This window comes from Hemitrygon akajei, chromosome 9, assembly GCF_048418815.1.
Source record: "Hemitrygon akajei chromosome 9, sHemAka1.3, whole genome shotgun sequence".
Classification (NCBI taxonomy): Eukaryota; Metazoa; Chordata; class Chondrichthyes; order Myliobatiformes; family Dasyatidae; genus Hemitrygon; species Hemitrygon akajei.
The window spans coordinates 121,148,468-121,172,042 of NC_133132.1; the positions used below are offsets into that span (position 1 = coordinate 121,148,468).

Here is a 23,575-nt window from a genome sequence, read left to right on the forward strand (position 1 = left end):
CTGCTTCACTGCCTAGTACGGAAACTACACTGTGGTGGACAGTACAGCTCTATAATAGGTAGTCAAAACTACCCAATGCAACACTGGCAGCAGCCTACTCACATTCAAGGATATATATATAATGGTGCCTGAAAAGGGCCAGTAACATAATGAAGAATCCCACACACTTTGCTCATAACTTTGTCCCACTCCCATCAGGGAGGAGGCTATGTAGCAACCACACCAGGGCCATCAGACTCAAAAACAGTTACTTTCCCCAAGCAGGAAGACTGATCAACACCCACACCCACTAACTTCACCACTACTTTATTATTTCCCATCAGTCACCTTAGGTACATCCTAGCATCATGTCATGGACATATAATCAGTCTATGTATACAAGCTATCTAATGTATTTATATTTATTGTGTGTGTATAGTTTTTTTTGTATTATTATGTTCTTTTTTTGTGGAGTTTCTTGTGCTTCATTGGATCTGAAGTAACATTGATTTTGTTCTCCTTATTCTCATGTACAGGAAATTACATTAAACAATCATGAATTTCATCCACCATATTCATACACCGTCACAATCACTAAGTTTCTGTCAGAATTATTCCCTATTTTGCTTCAATTCAATGGACATGGATTATGCCCAAGTAAAAGATATCAGAACAGATCTGAGTTGCTTCATTACAGTGTCATGAGGTGTAATGATGTTTTTCATATAGAGCGATCACTTGAGTCGAGTAGGATGTTCTCCTAAAGGGTTGTCTTTTGGTGGTTCTCAGGTGGCTGTAGAGGCCAGTCCAGGATTACCACATATTGGTTTACCATCTGTTTCTTGTATAATCTAATATAGTTAAATTTAATTGCATAATTGATTTTAAAAAATAACCATCCATTATATTTCTTATTTTCAGCAAATTTCACAGATTGATACTGACTTAAAGTCTCGTGCAATGATGTATAACAACACAAAAGGAAACCTGCAAAATCTGGAAAGAAAAGCAGTGTATGTAAACTGATGTAATTTCTTAATAAATCTATGTGTCTAGGGCAAAAGTATAAATCTAGGGCAAAACAAAAGTACAAATGTAATTTCTATTATTATAAATTCTTGAGACTGGGAGAAACAATGCACTGCACAAGTTTTATTCTTAAGTATGGATACAGGCAGTTTGCCAAATTACTTCATTACCTAAAGCTGGAAAGAAAAGGTGCAGAATGTATAACATATGAGCAAATCAAAACTCTGCAATCTCCTTCTTCCCACTAAGGTACAAAATTAATCTTGCATATGCTATAAAGTTCTTAATTTAGGTGAATTATATTTCAAGAAATTCTATGAATGTTGTTTCCAAAAACAAATTATTGATGGTTTTCAGTCAAAGCTGCAGCATTTTAATCTGAATTATAATATATTATATTATGTATGATATAATATACTTATTATAAATTATGTGTGTATATATAATATATACATTATATATTTCATATAATGTGTGTGTGTGTGTGTTGTATAAAATACCAAAACTGGGACATCAATAACCAGTTGAAAGAAAAAGTTTGTGAACTCTCTGCAATTAACTGGTTACTCATAAAATATGGTCTGATCTTCATTTAAGTCACAATAATAGATACGCAGTCCATCTAAACTAATAACACACAAACAATTATACTACTTCTCGTCAATACTGAGTATGCTATTTAAACAATCACAGTCTAGGTTCAAAACAGTATGTGTACCTCTGGGATAATGCCTTCTACAAAAACTATTGGAGTCAGGTGTTCCAGTCAATGAGATAAGATTGGAGTTGTGTGTTGTAGAGGTACCCTGACCTATAAAAAAGATATACAAGGTCATGTTACTGATAAAGCCTGCTCTTCTCAAGAAAGATCTGTTTATATGCACCTTGCCTCGATCCCCCCAACTGTCAGAGGACCTTAGAAGAATTATAGAGATGCACGAAGCTGGAAGAGGCTACAAAAGCATTTCTAAATACCTGTGTGTTCAACAGTCCCTGTAAGAGAAATTGTCTACAAATGGAGGAAACTCAGTACTGTTGCTACTCTCCCTAGGAGTGGACATCCTGCAAAGATCACACTAAGAGCATAACGTGCAATGCTGAAGGAAGTGAAAAACAACCCCAGGGTAACAGCAAAAGACCTGCAGAAATTGCTAGAACTTGGCAAAATCTCTGTTTGTGTGTCCACTATAAGAAAAACACTAAACAAGAATGGTGTTCATGGAAGGGTACCATGGAGGAAACCACTGTTCTCCAAAAAAAAATGCTGCACATCTCAAATTTGCAAAAAGACCACTGAAATGTTCCACAGTACTTCTGAAACTATATTCTGTGGACAGATGAGACAAAAGTTGAACTTTTTGACAGAAGTGCCACTGCTATGTTTAGAGAAAAAAAGGGCTCTGCACATCAACACCAAAACCTCATCCCAGCTGTGAACCATAGCGGAAGGAGCATCATGGTTTTGGGCTGCTTTGCTGCCTCGGCCTGGACAGCTTGCAATCGTTGAGGGAACAATGAATTCAGAATTATAGCAAGACATTATACAGGAGATTGTTAGTTTAGCAGTCTGTTACCTGAAGCTTAATAGAAGCTGGATGATGCAACAAGTTTAAGGAACAGCACTTAACTAAAAAGGCAATACTGGGAGAAAAAATGAGGTACAAATGCAAGGTAGCCAGGAATATAAAGGAAGATAGCAAAAGCTTTTTTAGGTATGTGAAGAGAAAGAAGATAGTTAAGGACAATGTTGGGCCCTTGAAGAATGAATTGGGTGAAATTGTTATGGGAAACAGAGAAATGGCAGAAGAATTTAATGAGTACTTTAGATCTGTTTTCACCAAGGAAGACACAAGCAATCTCCCAGATGTATGGATGGGCCAAGGACATAGGGTAACAGAGGAAATGAAACAGATTGACATTCGGAAGGAAACGGTGATGAGAAGACTGATGGGACTGAAGGCTGACAAATCCCCAGGTCCAGATGGTCTGCATCCTAGGGTACTAAAGGAGGTGGCACTGGAATTTGCGGATGCATTGGTAATCATTTTCCAATGTTCCTTAGATTCAGGATCAGTTCCTGAGGATTGGAGAATGGCTAATGTTATCCCACTTTTTAAGAAAGGAGGGAGGGAGAAAACAGAGAACTATCGACCTGTCAGCCTGATATCGGTGGTGGGGAAGATGCTAGAGTCCATTATTAAGGATGAAATAGTGGCATATCTAGATAGCAGTGATAGGATTGGGCCGAGCCAGCATGGATTTACCAAGGGTAAATCATGCTTGACTAATCTGTTGGAGTTTTTTGAGGATGTAACCAGTAAGTTAGACGGGGGAGATCCAGTGGATGTAGTGTACCTCGATTTTCAGAAGGCATTTGATAAGGTCCCACATAGGAGATTGGTGGGTAAAATCAGAGCTCAGGGCATCGGGAGGAAGGCATTGGCATGGATAGAAAACTGGTTGGCAGATAGAAAGCAAAGGGTAGCGGTTAATGGGTGTTTCTCGGAATGGCAGGTGGTGACTAGTGGGGTGCCACAGGGCTCAGTATTGGGACCACAGCTGTTTACAATTTATGTCAATGATTTAGATGAAGGCATTGAGAATAATATCAGCAAATTTGCTGATGATACTAAGCTGGGTGGCAGTGTGACATGTGATGGGGATGTTAGGAGAATTCAGGGTGACTTGGATAGGCTGGGTGAGTGGGTAGATACTTGGCAGATGACGTTTAATGTGAATAAGTGTGAGGTTATCCACTTTGGGAGTAAGAACAGGAAGGCAGATTATTATCTGAACGGTGTAGAGTTAGGTAAGGGAGAAATACAAAGAGATCTAGGAGTCCTTGTTCATCAGTCACAGAAGGTGAATGAGCAAGTGCAGCAGGCAGTGAAGAAGGCTAATGGAATGTTGGCCTTTATTACAAAGGGAATTGAGTACAAGAGCAAGGAAATCCTGTTGCATTTGTATAGAGCCCTGGTGAGACCACACCTGGAGTATTGTGTACAGTTTTGGTCTCCAGGGTTAAGGAAGGACATCCTGGCTGTAGAGGAAGTGCAGTGTAGATTCACAAGGTTAATTCCTGGGATGTCTGGACTGTCTTACACAGAGAGGTTAGAGAGACTGGACTTGTACACGCTGGAATTAAGGAGATTGAGAGGGGATCTGATTGAAACATATAATATTATTAAGGGATTGGACAAGATAGAGGCAGGAAATATGTTCCAGATGCTGGGAGAGTCCAGTACCAGAGGGCATGATTTGAGAATAAGGGGTAGGTCATTTAGGACAGAGTTAAGGAAAAACTTCTTATCCCAGAGAGTTGTGGGGGTGTGGAATGCACTGCCTCAGAAGGCAGTGGAAGCCAATTCTCTGGATGCTTTCAAGAAGGAGGTAGATAGGTATCTTATGGATAGGGGAATCAAGGGATATGGGGGCAAGGCAGGAACCGGGTATTGATAGTAATTGATCAGCCATGATCTCAAAATGGCGGTGCAGGCTCGAAGGGCCGAATGGTCTACTTCTGCACCTATTGTCTATTGTCTATAATGATCGGAAAGACGAGAGTAAATCAACAACAAAATGGTTTAAAAAGAAGAAAGTTTGTGTTCTGGAATGTTTTGTGTTTTCAGAGTCTAGACCTTAACCCAATTGAGTTGCTGTGGCATGACCTGAAGAGGAATGTTCATGCAAGGATTCCCAGAAATATTGATGAACTGAAAAAGTTTTGTATAGAGGAATGGTCTAAAATTTCTTCTCGCCATTGTGGAAGTCTGATCAGCAGCTACAGGAAATGTTTGGTGGAGGTTATTGCTGCTAAAGGAAGTTCTATCAGTTAATAAACACAAGGGTTAAATACATGGCTGGATTTTTCAGCCTGGACTGTGAATGATTAAGCAGTGTGTTCAATAAAGCCATGAACACATGAACAGTACAATTGTTTGTGTGTTATTAGTTTAGGCAGATTGTGTTTGTCTGTTATTCTGACTTAGATGAAGATCAGATCACATTTTATGAGAAATTAATGCAGAAAACCAGGTAATTGCAAAGGGTTCACAAACTTTTTCTCGCAACTGTAGCTCTGATCTGTAATATGAAATGTTAGAAAATAGACTTTCAGACAAAGTACATCTCTCACTGTATTTAATAATTATATAAAGAAGTATACCAAAACCTGGGACATCAATAATGCACCATATATAGATTTAGTGGAGATGACAATTTGTCTGGTGTTGAAGAATGGGTTTTCATGATTAAAGAGGAATAGTATGTTATATTTTAAAGAGAATATTATTAAATGTAAAATTAGTTATTGCTTTACCTAATATGTTTTGAATGGGCAAGATACCAGTTGCGAGTTAACAATGTCCTTGATGTACTCAATTTAAGTGTTTAAAACAAAGACTTGCTTACTTTTCCAATGTATTAGTGGCTGCATTTTTCCTCATTTCTCCTATATTTATTATTTCTTCCACCTGTTAAAATATTATGCAAAAATCCAGAGTTCACTAGATGGTGGGGGAACAGGGCAAAGTGTCCTACCTCCAACAACAATGTAGGGGGGCAAAAGTGGTCAATTTCTGCAGAACTAGGTAGGCTGATAATTAATATCTGAATGAAGAAAAGCTAATAGTAAAGAGAATATGGTTATGTGTGAAATGGGCTGTTGATATTCTATTTAAAAGCATGATACCGAGAGTAAGAAGGAGATTGAAGTTAAATTCTCTGGAATCTAGTTTGTTTATCCAAAGTAAGCAATGTTACAGATAATGTCAATGTGATTAAATTAAATAAACCTATTTTCCTGTTACTGTATTTTCTCCTGTGTTTTTCTAGGGGTAGTCTTTTGACCCGTACCTTAGCAGACATTGTAAATAAAGACGACTTTGTATTAGATTCAGAATATCTCACAACTCTTCTGGCTTTTGTCCCAAAGTAAGTCTCCATATGGTTAGTGAAGTTAAGATTTCATGGTGCTATTAAAATTCTTTTATAACCAATTATGGTTTGTATTGTTTTCAATATCCATTAGGTCCAATTATGTTTCCTGGCAAAAGACATACGAGTCCCTGTCTGACATGGTGGTGCCTCGATCTACAAAGTAAGGATAATTATACCATAAGGAAGTTTATTAATCAAACTACATTTAATTTAGTTTTATTTCAACTGAATAGTAATTTATGATTATTGTAAAAACATAGGCCAACATGAGTGTTGATGCCCCATCTGTTCTTGTGTGAGGCTATGACACTGGTACTTGTGGAGAGAGAGTGGTAACGTGGCATTGTGATGGAACTTTTTTTTTATTCAGACATCATGTGAAACTTAATATGGGAGCTCATTTTAAAAGTTTTGACTCTTAAATTGATTTTGGTTGGCAGGAGACAAGAATTAAGACCCATGGAACTAGACTGTAGCTAGAAAATGCAGAGGAGAAAGGGAGAGACATTGTGCAGGGAGAAAGCGCTGTAGTGAATATTGATAGTGGAGAAGGGCTGGAGATCTAGAGAAAAAAGGATTAGAGATTTGGGAGAGGGGGTGAAAGTAGTGTGGGATTGTGGAGAAGAGTGAGGCTAAGATTCTGAAAGAATTGACATATGAAAGAATACGATCATGAGGGAGGGCAAAGCTGAGATTGGGCCACAAGAGGAGACCTGGAAGGAGTTTGAAGGATGATTGACAAGTTGGAGGGTGTTTCAGGTTGAGCTACCTGAATTTAAAGGAGATTTAGGGTGATATGTTGGTCTGTGGGTGACTAGGACTCTTTGTGTGTTTTCTCTAAGCTTGGAAGAATTAATGGGATGTTGATTGTGGAGGGTTGATGATATAGTCAGTGGAGGAGAGATAGTTTATGGAAAAATCCCATCATGGTAAGGGAGCACTAATTAAGCTGGTAGGCATTTCTGGTGGTAAGGGTGGAGAATGGGAAGTTCATAATGGAGAATTAAGGAAGGAAATGGTGCAAACTTGTATTTACAAAGAAAAATCAAACCCAGGTCCAAGCTTTCTTGGGTAATTATATTTTTGAATGAGTTTCTATTGAGCAACAGAACAGCAAATGGCCTGTTGTATTATTATTTAGTACAAATCGTGAGCTAGAATTGGAGTTGTATTTGATAATTCAGCATAGAAATTACATACTTGGCTTTGGATTTTTATGTCCTTAATGAGGAGGTCAAAAAATGGCTAAAAAACCCCAGTAAAATTGAGGATGTGGGGATCAAGTCCTAGGTGATGCCAGGGTTGCATTAACGTCTAGTATTTCACACATTCATGCATGAGCTGGCCAAATAGTAGGTGGTAGCATATTCTAAGGCAAAGAACAACAGCTTGCTTCCTTGACATCAGGAGGGAAGAGGCCAATGGGTGGAGGCTGGTAATCAGAGGATAAGATTGGCCTCTTGTGTGAGAGTGCTGGTTGGGGTGGAGTTGGGCTTGTTATAGTTAGGTATTAGATATACATGTTGGATATTATACTTGGAGAGAGATCAGAATCTTTCCATGAGGGCTTAGCCCACTAAGTATACTAAAAGAGTTGTTTATTTTAAAGAGATGGTTATGGAGCTTTGATGGAGCTCAGGCCTTCCTGTTAATTACAAGTCACAGCAATGCTGATGTTATTATGATCACAAGAAAATCTGCAGATGCTGGAAATCCAAGCAACACACACAAAATGCTGGAGGAACTCAGCAGGCCAGGCAGCATCTATGGAAAAGAGTAAAGAGTTGATGTTTTGGGTGAATCCCTTCATCAGGTTTGGATGAGGGGTCTCGGCACAAAACATTGACTTTTCCAAAGATGCTGCCTAGCCTGCTGAGGTCCTCCAGCATTTTGTGGATGCTATTATGATACTATGGTGGAGTACAGGGGAACCCACATTACAGCCATTTGGGCAACAGATGCTTGTCCTTATGGAAATCACGTACTACTACTTAAAATTTGAGATGGAGAATAAAGAATTTGAGGAAAAAATGTAAACAAACAATTTAATCTAATTGCATTTCCTGACATATCTGCATATGATTCAGCTTCATGTTATGGAAAGTCAAGTTGTGGATCATTTTCTAGATACACAACCTCCCTCGTTACATTGGGTCACCTGTAATTAGTCCCTACCTCCCGAACAAACATAATCCTGAACTCCTCCTTTCATAGCATGTGGATATACCAACACCTCAAGTACTGCATGGGTTCATCCCTACTTTCTCAAAAGCAATTAGGCATTGGTAATTAAATGCTGGCTCAGTCAATGAAGGCCATATACCTTGAACAAATAACAAGAAATTAAAAGTCTGCCAACACACAACAAATGCTGGAGGAACTCAGTGGGCCAGGAAGTATCTATGGAAAAGCGTACAGTCCATATTTCGGGCTGAGACCCTTCATCAGGACTGGAGAAAAAAAGATGAGGAATCAGAGTAAGAAACTGGAAGGGGGGAGGGGTGAAGTAAAGAGCTGGGAAGTTGCTTGGTGAAAGAGATACATGGCTGGAGAAGGGGGAATCTGATAAGAGAGGACAGAAGGCTGTGGAAGAAAGAAAAGGGGGGAGGAGCACCAGGGTGAGGTAATAGGCAGGTAAGGAGATAAGGTGAGAGAAGAAAATGGGAATGGGAAATGGTGGGGGTGGTGGTGAGCATTACCAGAAGTTCAAGAAATTGATGTTCATGCCATCAGGTTGGAGGCTAGCCGGATGGAACACAAGGTGTTGCTCCTCCAACCTGAGTGTAGCCTCATTGTGGCAATAGAGGAAGCCATGAACTGACATGTCAGAATGGGAAGTGGAATTTAGATTGGTGGCCTCTGGGAGATCCCGCTTTTTCTGCAAATGGAGCGTAGGTGTGCATGTCAGAATGGGAATGGAAAGTGGAGAAGCAACACCTTGTATTCTGTCTGGGTAGCCTCCAACTGGATGGCATGAACATCGATTTCTCAAACTTCCAGTAATACCTCCCTTCCTCTCCTTCATCATTTCCCATTCCCATTTCCCTCTCCCATCTATCTCCTTACCTGCCCATCACCTCCCTCTGGTGCTCCTCCCCTTCTTTATTCGATGGCCTTCTGTCCTGTCCTATTAGATTCAGCCTTCTCTAGCTGTATATCTCTTTCACCTATCAACTTCCCAGCTCTTTACTTCACCCATCCTCACTCCTGCTTTCACCTATCACCTTGTGTTTCTTCCTCCCCTTCCCCCCCACTTTCTTACTCTGACTCCTAATCTCCTTTTCTCCAGTCCTGATGAAGGGTCTTGGTCTGAAACATTGACTGTACTCTTTTCCATAGATGCTGCCTGGTCTGCTGAATTCCTCCAGCATATTGTGTGTGTTGCTTGGATTTCCAGCATCTGCAGATTTTCTGCTGTTTGTGATTCAAGGTCTGCCATTAGCATTGTGTGCCATATCTGATACTTTAAGACTTATTCAACTGCAGTTAATACTTTGTGAGGTGAGAGAACTCATGGATAGTAATGAGGAAGATAAAATAGGACCTCTGTTATCCATTGTAAAAATAACATTGGGCTATGTGCAGGTATATTTTTATAATAGTCTTGTGTCTTTTCAACATAACTGGGACCAGCTCGCTCTGCTTGCTCACCATGATGTTCTTATACACTCAGGGGTTCCTTATTTATATACCTCACTGATGCAAATATTTAATCAGGCAATCGTGGCAACAACTCAATGTGTAACATCATACAGGCATGGTCAAGAGGTTCAGTTGTTCAGACTAAACATCAGAATGAGGAAGAAACATTATCTAGGTGACTTTGACCTTGAAATGATTGTTGGTGACTTGACTATCTTGGATACTGTTGATCTCTGGGATTTTCATGCACAACAGTCTCCAGAGTTTACAGAGAATGAAGTGAAAAACAAAAAAACAATCCAGTGAATGAAAACACTTTGTTAATTATGAAGGTCAGAGGAGACTCGCCAGTCTCATTCAAGCTGACAGGAAGGCAACAGTAACTCAGATAACTGTGTTACAACAGTGTTGTGCAACAGACCAACTCTGCACACACAATACATTGAAACCTTGAAATTGATGGGCTACAGCAGCAGAAGACCATGAACATACACTCAGTAGCCACTTTATTAGGTATAGGACGTACCTAATAGAGTGGCCACTGGGTGTATATATAACTCAGAAAAGGGGAGGTTAAAGGCAATAAATTGAAACTCAGCTACTGTTAACCATTGACTACTAGTAATCTGTCTTTTCTTAATTATTACTTCAGTCTAAACTAAATGGAACAAGTGCACTCTGCAGAGCAGCAGTTTGTATTTCACTCTGCCAGAGGCGAAGGATGCTGAGTCATTTAGAATAATTTATTTGATTGTAGAACTTAAGTTTGAGCAGTTAGAGCCAAAGGTATAACAAATTCACCAAGTGGAGGCTGAGTAAGTGACCTAAATGAGTGCAAAACTCAAAAGTTTTTGGAGAGATTAGAACATGTTAACTTTTACTTTCTTGTTTGTAAATCCTTAGTCCTTAATTAGGTGGAAACAGGATGGTAGTTACAGTGGAATGCTCTTCCTGTAAGATATAGGATTTTCTCTGACTACATCTGCAGGAAATGCATGCAGCTTCAGCAGCTGACTGACCAAGTTAAGGAAATGGAGCTGGAGCTTATGTACTCAGGACCATCCAGCAGCTGAAAACCTCATAGTTGAATCTGTTAACGAGGTGGTCATGCCCAGATTGCAGGCTTCATATAGAAGACGGCCATCGGGGAACTAAAGTGAGTAAGCAGTCAGTGCAGGGCTCCCCTGTAGACATTACTCTTAGCAACAAGTAAACTCCTTTTGATACTGCTGGGGAGATGACCTATCAGGAACATCCAGTGCCACTGTGGTCGACTTTGGTGCTCAGTAGGGAAGTGTAAAGTTAGGCAGAGCGATAGGAAATCTGATCGTTAGGGAGGCACACTGGAGATTCTGTGGCCATGAAAGAAATGCCAGGATTGTGTGTTACCTTCCAGATACTAGAGTTCAGAATGTCTCAGAGTGGCTACAGAATATTCTCAAGAGGGAGGGTGAGCAGTTAGAGGTCATGATGCATATTGACACCAATGACATAGGAAGAAAGGGAGAAGAGGTCCTACACTTTGAGGATAGGGAGTTAGGAAAAAAACAGGGCCTTCAAGGTTGTAATCTGGATTACTTCTAGGGCCACATAAGAGTGAGAGTGGGAATAGGATGAGAATACAGATGAGTGAGTGGCTGAGGAAGACCAAAAGACATAGGAACAAAATTAGGCCATTTGGCCTGTTGAGTCTGCTCCACCATTCAATCGTGGCGGATTCTTTTCCCACCTCCTCAGCCCTACTCCCTGGCCTTCTCCCTGTAACCATGTCCAATCAAGAACCTATCAAACTCTGCCTTAAATACACCCAATGGCCTGGCATCCACAGCTGTATGTGGTAATAAATTCCACAAATTCTCCACTTTCTGGGTAAAGAAATTTCTCTGCATCTCTGTTCTAAATAAACTCTCCTCTATCCTGATGTTGTGCCCTCTTGTCCTAGATTCCCCCACCATGAGAAACATCCTTTCCACATTTACTCTGTTGCTGCCTTTCAACTTTCAAAAGGTTTCAATGAGATCTCCCCTCATCCTTCTAAATTCCAGCAAGTATGGACCCAGACCTGTCAAACGCTTCTCATATGATAACCCTTTTATTCCTGGAATCATCTTTGTGAACCTCCTGTGAACCCTCTTCAATGTCAGCACACTGAGTAGCCCAAAACTGTTTCTCAATACTGAAGGTGAGACCCCACCACTGCCTTATAAAGCCTCAGCATCACATCCCTGCTCTTGTGTTCTAGACCTCTTGAAATGAATGCCAACATTGCATTTGCCTTCCTCACCACTGACTCTATCTGCAAGTCAACCTTTAGGGTGTTCTACACAAGGACACCCAAGTCCCCTTGTATCACAGATTTTTGGATTTTCTCCCCGTTTAGAAAATAGTTTGCACATTTATTTCTGCTATTAAAGTGCATGACCATGTATTTTTCGACATTGTATTTCACTTGCCATTTTCCTGCCCATTCTCTTAATCTAAGTCCTTCTGCATCTTACCTGTTTCCTCAACACTATCTGCCCCTCCACCAATCTTTGTATCATCTGCAAATTTGGCAACAAAGCCATCTATTCCATCATCTAAATCATTGATGTACAGCATAAAAAGAAGTGATCCCAACCCCAACCCCTACGGAACACCACTAGTCACAGGCAGCCAATCAGAAAAGGATACTTTTATTCCCACTCGCTGCCTCCTACCAATCAGCCAATGGTCTAACCATGCCAGTAACTTTCCTGTAATACCATGGGCTCATAACTTGGTATACAGCTTCATGTGTGGCACCTTGTCAAAGGCCTTCTGAAAATCCAAATATACAAAATCCACTGCATCCCTTTTTTATTGATCCTATGTGTAATCTCCTCAAAGGATTCCAGCAGTTCATCAGGCAAGATTTTTCTTTAAAGAAACCATGCTGACTTTGTCTTTGCTTGTCTTGTGTCTCCATGTGCTCCATAACTTTATCCTTAACAATTGACTCCAAAATCTTCCCAACCACTGAAGTCAGGCTAACTGGTCTATAATTTCCATTCTGCTGCCTTCCTCCTGTTTCTCAGCTTTCTACCTTGCTCTCTAAATTCTCTTTTCAAGACCTCTTTGTTTTTCCTTCCTATATCATTGGTACCAATATGTACCAGAACATCTGGGTGCTCTCCCTCCCTCTCCAAAATGTTGTAGACATGATTCGAGATGTCCCTGACCCTGGCACCTGGGAGGCAACATACCATCTGGGTGTCCCATTCACGTACACAGAATTTCCTGTCTGTCCCCCTGATTATTGAGTCTCCTATCACTACTACTCCCTTCTTCTCCCTCTTTCCCTTGTGGACCACGGACCTATGCTCAGTGCTAGTAACTAGGACTCTGTGGCATTTCCTTGGGAGGTCATCCCTCACAACAGTAGCCAAAGTACTATACTTTTGAGGGGAATGGCCACAGGGGTGCTCTGCGCTAACTGTCTATTCGCATTTCCATCTCTCCTGGCAGTCACCTAGCCACTTGCCTCCGGCAACTTTGGGGAACCGGTGCAAGGGCCTGGTTTCAGGTTCTTGGATCACTGGCACCTTTTCTCAGGCAGAGATGACCTGGGAGTTTCAAGAGCATTTGTCCACTGTGCATGGCCTATCAGCGGCTATAATCGGAGCACCAATCGTGAGTTAAATAGCAGGGAAGTTTCAGGCATAAAAGGGAGACACTGCCTAGCAGAGCAGTCATCAAAGGAGCGGAATGATCTGAGACAGAGTGGTAGGGCCTTGGCAATAATGGGTTGAGGTGAGGTAGGTTACTTGTGAGGAATAGAAACAGGAAGTATGTCTGTGAGTCCTGTGTTGTGTACTAGGTATCAGATGTGGAAATCCGGGAGAATCCCAGCCTCCCAGACGGCCACATCTGCACCAGGTGCATTTAGCTGCAGCTACTTAGGGGCCAGCTTAGGGAACTGGAGATGCAGCTCGATGACCTTCATCTGGTCAGAGAAAGTGGGGAGGTGATAGAGGGGAGCTATAGGCAAGTAGTCACACTGGGGCTTTGGGAGACAGGTAAATGGGTAACAGGAGAGGGAAGGGCAAGAGTTAGATATTAGAGAGTACTCCTGTGGCTGTCCCCCTTAACAATAAGTACTTATATTTGAGTACTGTTTGGGGGTGGATGCCCTACTGGGGGAAACAACAGTGGCCATGCCTCTGGCACAGAGTCTGGCCCTGTGGCTCAGAAGGGTAGGGAAAGGAAGAAGGCAACAGTAATAGGGGACTCTATAGTTAGGGGGTCAGACAGGTGATTCTGTGGATGCAGGAAAGAAACAAAGATGGTAGTTTGCCTCCCTTTTGCCAGGGTTCGGGATATTTATGATCGCATCCACGATATCCTGAAGTGGGAAGGTGAACAGTCAGAAGTTGTGGTACATATTGGTACCAACAACATAGGTAGGAAAATGGAGGAGGTCTTGATAACTGACTACAGGGAGTTAGGAAGGAAGCTGAGAAGCAGGACATCAAAGGTAGTAATCTCAGGATTACTGCCTGTGCCACACAACACTGAGTATGGAGATGGAGGATAAATGTATGTCTGAGGGATTGGAGCAGGGGGCAGGAATTCAGATTTTCAGATCATTGGGACCTCTATTGGGGCAGGCGTGACCTGCACAAAAAGCATGGATTGCACTTGAATCTGAGTGGGATCAATGTCCTGGCAGAGAGATTTGCTAAGACTTTTGGGGAGAATTTAAACTAGAATTGCTGGGGGGGTGGGAACCAAACTGAAGAGATGGCGGCAAGGGTGGTTGGCTCACAAATAGAGAAAGCTTGTAGACAAGAGGGAGGATAGGCAGGCGATAGAGAAAGGATGAGAGACTGATGGTTTGAGATGTGTCTATTTTAATGCAAGAAGCATCATGAACAAAGCGGATGAACTTAGAGTGGATCAGTACTTGGAGCTATGATATTGTGGCAATTACAGAGACTTGGATGGCTCAGGGACAGGAACGGCTGCTTAGAGTGCCAGGCTTTAGATGTTTCAGAAAGGACAGGGAGGGAGGCAAAAGAGGTGGGGGCGTGGCACTGCTGATCAGAGATAGTGTCACGGCTGCAGAAAAGGAGGAAGTCCTGGAGGGATTGTCTACTGAGTCTCTGTGGGTGGAAGTTAGAAACAGGATGGTTTTTTATAGACCACCCAGTAGTACTAGGGGCATCAAAGAGCAGATAGGGAGACTGATTCTGGAAAAGTGTAATAATAACAGGGTTGCTGTGGTGGGAGATTTTAATTTCTCAAATATTGATTGGTATCTCCCTAGAGCAAGGAGTATAGATGGGGTAGTGTTTGTTAGGTGTGTTCAGGTAGGCTTCCTGACACAATATGTAGACAAGCCTACAAGAGAAGAGGCCGTATTTGATCTGGTATTGGGCAATGAACCTGGTCAGGTGTCAGGTCTTTCAGTGGGAGAGCATTTTGGAGATGGTGATCACAATTCTATCTCCTTTACCACAGCATTGGAGAGGCAAGTTAGGGAATTGTTTAGTTGGAGTAAAGGGAAATATGAAGCTATCAGACAGGAACTTAGAAGCATAAATTGGCAATAGATGTTCTCAGGGAAATGTATAGCAATAATGTGGCAAATGTTCAGGGGATATTTGTGTGGTGTTCTGCATAGATACATTCCAATGAGACAGGGAAAGGATGGTAGGGTACGGGAACCGTGGTGTACAAAGGTTGTTGAAAATCTAGTCAAGAAGAAAAGCTTACAAAAAGGTCAAAAAACTAGGTAATGATAGAGATCTAGAAGGTTATAAGGCTAGCAGGAAGATGCTTAAGAATGAAATTAGGATAGCCAGAAGGGGCCATGAGAAGGCCTTGGTGAGCAAGATTAAGGAAAATCACAAGGCATTCTACAGGTATGTGAAGAGCAAGAGGATAAAACGTTGGAGAATAGGACCAATCAAGTGTGACAGTGGAAAGGTGTGTGTGGAAACGGAGGAGATAGCAGAGGTACTTAATGAATACTTTGCTTCAGTATTCACTACGGAAAAGGATCCTGGGAATTGTAGGGATTACTTACAGCGGACTGAAAAGCTTGAGGACATAAACATTAGAGAAGGAGGGTGTGCTGGAGTTTTTGGAAAGCATCAAGATCAAAAAGTCTCCGGGACTGGAAGAGATGTACCCCAGGCTACTGTGGGAAGTGAGGGAGGAGATTGCTGAGTCTCTGACAATGATCTTTGCATCATCAATGGGGACAGGAGAGGTTCTGGAGGATTGGAGGGTTGCAGATGTTGCTCCCTTATTGAAGAAAAGAAGTAGAGATAACCCAGGAAATTATAGACCCGTGAGTCTTACTTCAGTGGTTGGTAAGTTGATGGAAAAAAGAGGCAGGATTTATGAACATTTGGAGAGGCATAATATGATTAGGAATAGTCAGCATGGCTTTGTAAAAGGCAGGTTGTGCTTTATGAGCCTGACTGAATTGTTTTGAGTATATGGCTAAACACATTGATGAAGGTAGAGCAGTAGATGTAGTGTATATGGATTTCAGCAAGGCATTTGATAAGGTACCCCATGCAAGGCTTATTGAGAAAGTAAGGAGGCATGGGATCCAAGGGCACCTTGCTTTGTGGATCCAGAATTGACTTGCCCACCGAAGGCAAAGAGTGGTTGTAGACGGGTCATATTTTGCATGGAGGTTGGTGACCAGTGGAGTGCCTCAGGGATTTGTTATGGGATCCCTTCTCTTTGTAATTTTTATAAATGACCTGGATGAGGAAGTGGAGAGATGAGTTGGTAAGTTTGCTGATGACATAAAGGTTGGGGGTGTTGTGGATAGTGTGGAGGACTGTCAGAGGTTACAGCTGGACATTGATAGGATGCAAAACTGGGCTGAGAAGTGGCAGATGGTGTTCAACCCAGGTAAGTGTGAAGTTGTTCATTTTGGTTGGTCAAGTATGATGGCAGAATATAGTATTAGTGGTAAGAGTCTTGGCAATGTGGAGGATCAGATGGATCTTGGGGCCTGAGACCATAGGACACTCAAAGCTGCTGCGCAGGTTGACTGTGGGTTTAAGAAGGCATACAGTGTATTGGCCCACATCAACCGTGGAATTGAGTTTAAGAGCCGATAGGTAATGTTACAACTATATAGGACTCTGGTCAGACCCCACTTGGAGTACTGTGCTCAGTTCTGGTCACCTCACTACAGGAAGGATGTGGAAACTATAGGAAGGGTGTAGAGGAGATTTACAAGGATGTTGCCTGGATTGGGGAACATACCTTATGAGAACAGGTTGAGTGAATTTGGCCTTTTCTCCTTGGAGTGACGGAGGATGAGAGGTGACCTGACAGAGGTGTGTAAGATGATGAGAGGCATTGATCGTGTGGATAGTCAGAGGCTTTTTCCCGGGGCTGAAATGGTTAACATGAGAGGGCACAGTTTTAAGGTGCTTGGAAGTAGGTACAAGGAGATGTCAGGGGTAAATTTTTTACACAGAGAGTAGTGAGTGCGTGGAATAGGCTGCTGGTGATGGTGGTGGAGGTTGATACAATAGGGTCTTTGAAGACACTCCTGGATAGGTACCTGGAGCTTAGGAAAATATAGGGCTATGCGTGACCCTAGGTAATTTATAAAGTAAGTACATGTTTGGCATAGCATTGTGGGCCAAAGGGCCTGTATTGTGCTGTAGGCTTTCTATGTTTCTATATGGGTAGAACTCAAAAATAGGAAGGATGCAATCTACGATGGAATTGTATGACAAACCCCAAAATAGTCACGATGACATTGAGGAACAGATAAGCAGGCAGATTAAGGAAAGGTATAAAAACAATATGGTTGTTGTCATGGGGTCTTCATCTTCCCTAATACAAACTGGTGTCATCTTAGTGAAAACGTTTTAGATAGAGCAGAATTTGTTAGGTGCATCCAGGAGTGTTTCTTAAATCAAAATGTAATTTGTCCAAAAAGAGGAGGGGGTTGTGCTGGATCTAGAGTTAGGTAATGAGCCTGACCAGGTGACTGAACTTCCAGTGGTTGAGCAGTCAGGGAACAGTGACCTCCTGGGTTTTAAGATAGCTGTAGATAAGGAGAAGTATGGACCTTGAGGGAGAGACTATTAAATTAGAGCAAGGCAAATTATGAGAGCATTAAGCAGGAACTAGGGAGAGAATTTGTGAAGCTGTTTTTAGGCAAGTCAACATGTGATGAGAGGACCAACTACACAGAGTACAGGACAGGTATGTTCCAGCCTGTAGGAAGAGCAAGGATGGCAAGGTAAGAGACTCTTGCATGTCGAGAGAGGGGATGAATTCAGTCAAGAAGAAAAAGGAAAAGTATGTAAAGCTTAGGAAGCTAGAATCCAATAGAGTCCTTAAGTATTACAAAGAAGCCAGAAAAGAAAACTCAAGAAGGGAATTAGGAAAACAAGAGGGGCCAAGAAAAATCCTTGACAGGTAGGATTAAAGAGAACCCCAAGGTATTGTATATGCACATCAAGAGAAAGAGAATAACTAGGGACAGGGTAGGACCACTCAAGGACCCCCAGGTTCGGAAGGCGGTGTTAGTCTAGGGAAGACAGTTTCTGGCCCCGCCAAATGTGTGAAATCTGAGGTGTAACACCTCTTGTGTGGATGCTGTGTGATGTTCCCGTTATAAATCAGTACCACGAAATAACAGACAGTACAGCATATGCAATTAAATGATTTAGCTTTATAAATTAATAAAATCAAATTAAGAATTATCTTTAGTAAAGATGAACAAAAAGGGCCCATTTTAATGAAACAGTTTAATGTGCACAAGTTGGAGCTTATGGTTTCCCTTCCGTTGTTCCTCCACCGATTTTGCCAGGCCTCATTGACTCCTGGCCCCACTCCAAGTCCACTCTGTCCTGATGTCTAAGACCTCACCTTTCAGGCATCTTCTCTCTTCATCTCTTGCTGAACAAAAGCCCCAGATCACCTCGTTCTCAGGTACACAACAAGAAAAAACACTCTCTTCATTGGACTCTGCACATTTCAAAGCACCACTATCTCTAGCCATAACTCAAACACTGCTGCTACAGAAAAGCCATTACATTAGCAGTGAAACCTTTCCCTGGGTTTTACAGGAGGAGCATTTGTTTGGATGTGGAGGATGTAAGTGAGGTCCTTAATGAGTACTTTATATCAGTACTAACCAAGGAGAAGGATGTGGAGGATAGGGAAATTATTGCCGAGCGTATTAATATGCTTGAGCATTTTGAGGTAAAGGAGGTAGTGTTAGGTCTCTTAAAAAGAATTAAGATGCATAAGATCCCAAGCGGATGGTACATACCCCACAGTTTATTGAGAGAGACAAGGGATAAGATTGCTGGGACCTTGAACAATATCTTCACATCCTCTCTATTCACAAGCAAGGTCAAGAAGGGAACCTGGGATAATCCTGGAAACTATAGACCAATGAGTCTTATGTTTGTGGTAGGGAAGTTACTGGAGTCAATCCTCAAGGATAGGAATTATGAGCATTTGGAAAACCATTGCATAATTAGGGAGAGCCAACATAGCTTTGTGCGGGGCAAGCCATGTCTTACTAACGTGATTTAGTTGTTTGAGAGGTGACAAGGGTGACTGATGAAGGTAAAGTTGTGAACGTTGACTACATGGAATCCAGTAAGGTGTTTGGCAAGGTCCTTTATGGGAAGCTCATCTAGAAGATTAAAATGCATGGGATTTATGGTGAATTGGCCAGTATGGATTCAGAACTACCTTGCCCATAGAAGACAGGGGGGTAGTGGTTGAAAGAACTTACTCTAGCTAGAGATCTGTGACTACTGGTGTTCTGCAGGGATCTGTACTGGGACCCGGGCTGTTTCTGATGTATATAAATGACCTAGATGACAATGTAGATGGGCAGGTTAGTAAGTTTGCAGATGTTGGTAGGTCAAATATGATGGCAGAATGTATTAATGGTGAAACTCTTGGCACTGTGGAGGATCAGAGGGATCTTGGGGTCCGAGTCTATAGGACACTCAAAGCTGATGCGCAGGTAGGTTGTTTGGTTAAGAAGGCATACGGTGTATTGGCCTTCATCAACCGTGGGATTTAGTTTAAGAGCCGATAGGTAATATTACAGGTTTATAGGACCCTGGTCAGACCCCACTTGCAGTACTGTGCTCAGTTCTGGTCATCTCAGTACAGGAAGGATATGGAAACTATTAGAAAGGGAGCAGAGGACATTTACAAGGATGTTGCCTGGATTGGGGAGCATGCCCTATGAGAACAGGTTGAGTGAACTTGGCCTTTTCTCCTTGGAGTGACGGAGGATGAGAGGTGACCAGATAGAGGTGTATAAGATAATGAGAGGCATTGATTGTGTGGATAGTCAGAGGCTTTTCCCCAGGGCTGAGATGGCTAACACAAGGGGACACAGTTTTAAGGTGCTTGGAAGTAGGTACAGAGGAGATGTCAGGGGCAAGTTTTTTATGCAGAGGGTGGCGAGTGCATGGAATGGGCTGCCAGCAACAATGGTGGAGGCAGAAGTGATAGGGTCTTTTTAGAGACTCCTGGATAGGTACATGGAACTTAGAAAAATAGAGAGCTATGGGTAACCCTAGGTAATATCTAAAGTTAGTGCATGTTTGGCACAGCATCATGGGCTGAAGGGCCTGTATTGTGCTGTAGGGTTTCTATATTATGAATATTGGTGATGTTGTGAATAGCAGAGACAGGCAAAGAATACAGCAAGGTATAAATCAGTTGCAGATATGAGCAGAGAAATGGCAGATGGAGCTTAACCTGGAAAAATGTGATGTATTGTACCTTGGTAGGTCAAATGTAAAGAGACCATACACTGTTAATTGCATGACCCTTAAAAGTGTTGATAAGCAGAAGGATTTGGGGGTCCAAGTTCATAGTTACCTGAAAGTGGCTACACTGTGATAGGGTGGTTAAGAAGGCATATGGAATGCTTGCCTTTATTAGTTGAGGCATTGAGTTCAAAAGCCAGGAAGTTATATTGCAGATTTTTAAAACTCTAGTTAGGACACATCTGAGGTGCTGCATACAGTTCTGGTCACCCCATTATAGGAAGGATATTAAGGCTTTGGAGAGGGTGCAGAAGTGGTTTACTAGGATTAGAGGGCATGTGTTTTAATGAGAGGCTGGACAAAATTAGGTTGTTTTCTCTAGGAGCAGCAGAGGCTGAGGAAAGATCTGATGGAGATTTATAAGTTTATGAGAGGCACAGATAGAGTAGATGGACAGTATCTTTTTCCCATGTTTGAAATTTCTAACACTAGAGAGCATGCACTCAAGGTGAGAGGGGTTAAGTTCTAAAAAGATGTGGGAGACATTTTTTTGCACACAGTGGTGGTTGTGCTGCCTGGGGAGGTGGTAGAGGCAGATACATTAGAGACTTTTAAGAGATGTTTAGATAGGCAATAAATATGAGGGAAATAAAAGGATATGGACATTGTGTAGGCAGAAGGGATTAGTTTAGTTGGTTATTTGATTGCTAATAAATTGGTTTGGCACAATATTGTGGGCCGCAGGACCTGTTCCTGTGCTGTACTCTTCTATGTTCTGCAGGTTTTTCTGGGGGCAAAGAATCATCAAATAATTGTTAGGCAGATTAACTATTGGTGATAATTCAAGATTGTTGGGGGAAATCTTGATGCAAAGTTTAAAATGACACATGATGCTGCATTTTACTTATTTACTTATGAGGAAAATCTTGAACCATTTAATTTTTATTGAAAATAAATTGTGCAAATATAGTCAAAATGACTCTTCCTGAACTATGACTTATTTAAGTATGCTGAAATGACAACACGTAGGAATAATTAACTTTGACTGTTGCATTATAGCATGTACTTCAGGCTACAGGCATAAGAGTAGAGTGGAATTTTACCTTAGTGCACTGTAAATGGATGGAAAATTCCAATAAAGTTGCATATATTGTGCAGCATTTTCTATTTCCTTAAACCTTCTACAGAACATTATTAGGAGTGCAAGTACTTGATTTTTACTTTCATTGAATATTCTGTTAAAATCACTAATTAAAACATCAAAAGTCAGCTGTTTCTTTATAATACACTAGGTCGTACTTGCAAAATAGCACTGAAGCTAATGATGAACACTGTTCATAGGTGAATGGTTCAGCAAGTTTAAGTAAATAGCAAGTCATATGTTAAATGATATTACCCATGCGTTCCATCATTAAACTCATGAAAATAGCATTTTGTTGTGTGCTTCAACATTGAAATGCATCAAAAGACATAAAATTGCCTTATTTTCACTTAATACACCACAGAACACTAGGATCATTATTCCCACCATAAGTAAAATAGAGTTCAAAGCTCAAAGTCATTTTATTATCATAGTATATATATGTCACCATATACTACCCTGAGATTCATTTTCTTGTTTGCATTCACAGTAGAACAAAGAAATATAATAGAATCAATGAAAACCTATACACAAAAGATTGACAATCAATGTGCAAAATAAGACAAGCTGCAAATACAAACACAAACAAATAATTTTGTGAACCTGAGTTATAGGATCCTTGAAATTGAGTCCATGGGTTAAGGAATCAGTTCATTGTTGAGGTGAGTGAAGTTATCCACGGTGGTTCAGGAGCCTAATGGTTGACAGGTAATAACTGATCCTAAACTTGGTGGTTCGAGCCCCAAGACTCCTGTACCTCCTTTGCTGTGTCAGCAACGAAAAGAGGGCATGGCATTTTATCATTTTAGTATCGTCATTTCATTTACCATATTGAAGTGCAGATTGTAAATGTTGTTAGGAGATTTTATCAAAGCTATTCCTGGCAAACTTCTTCCCACTTTTTTTCCATGTAGTCATCTTTTAAGACAAACTAGTTTCCAAACCGGTGGAATTTCTTTAAATTAAAATAGACATCTCTGATTTGCAGAATGATCATTGAGGATATGGAGGGTGCCCTCTTTACAGTAACTCTTTTCAAAAAAACTGTGGATGAATTCAAAATCAGAGCCCGAGAAAACAAGTAAGTTTTGCAAGTATTTTGAAATAGTTTTATTATTCATGTCATTCCTTTGCCTTTAGAAGTCCAAACAGACTGAACTGTAAGTTTGTGACTGGGAACACTAAGAAGTCAGCATTTTATCCTTGTAGCAGTTTTTGGCTCTTTTGATGCCTCTGTGGTTAATGTATTTTTAGTTTTTGATTTAAAAAAAAGTAACGATTACTTTTGTCCAAATTAGAACTATCTGATAAATGGCATTTTCATACATCTTTCAAGTTATATATGTCCCATGCCAGATATCAGAAAAGAATAGACAAAGAGATAGTAGCTGGATCTTAAACTAATGAACTGGAGCAAAATTCATTTAGAATGCTATTGGAATTAATATTTCAATGTAATAGTTTAAAATATTTTAATTGTCCAGCAGCAACAATAATTACCCTGTATTAGATATTGGGAGATGGGTGTTGGAATAGGCAATATTTCACCAGAGAATGCAATTCCTACCTTCAAAATTAAATGACACAATGACACAAGACAATTTTCCTCGGGATCAATAAAGTATGTCTGTCTGTCAAAAAGAACTTTTCCTGTGGTTTTAATCTGTCTTGCGAACAAATGTACAGCATCTGTTACAATCTTACAATTAACTTCAGCAAAATTTATTGTTTATAATTTACTGAATATGCATTGTTTAGAATGTATATTTTTATATGAACACATACTGTCATATTCTTTGACAGTAAATAATGTTATTTTAATGTTGTGTTATGTGACTCTATTTTAGTCTTCTTAGAAACCTCCAATTACTCTATGCCTTCATGAAACCATTTGAACTTTTCTCTCAGACTCCCAAACTGTGATTTAAAAAAAATAGTTAAGTGATGCTTGACTTAAAGAAAGTAGGAATAATTCATCCATATTTATCTATGACACTCTATAAGGGCATTTTAACTCTGTGGGAGAAATTCACTCAAGGAATTTTCATTGTTAAGCTCACCTGAGTATGTCTACTTAGAATAAAGAACA

The 23,575-nt window shown here is 40.9% G+C and overlaps 1 protein-coding gene across 4 annotated transcripts in view; it reads left to right on the forward strand.

Moving 5' to 3' along the window:
- LOC140733501 (V-type proton ATPase subunit C 1-A-like) overlaps nt 1-23,575 on the forward strand; it is a 76,451-nt gene that overhangs the window by 15,923 nt on the left and 36,953 nt on the right. For 3 of the 4 annotated variants that reach the window (XM_073056917.1, XM_073056919.1, XM_073056916.1), the window contains 4 exons: nt 901-992; nt 5,842-5,940; nt 6,038-6,106; nt 22,475-22,567. In XM_073056917.1, the coding sequence (XP_072913018.1) occupies nt 901-992; nt 5,842-5,940; nt 6,038-6,106; nt 22,475-22,567 (353 nt within the window). The remainder of the gene's footprint in view (nt 1-900; nt 993-5,841; nt 5,941-6,037; nt 6,107-22,474; nt 22,568-23,575) is intronic. The other variant, XM_073056918.1, reaches the window with a different exon arrangement.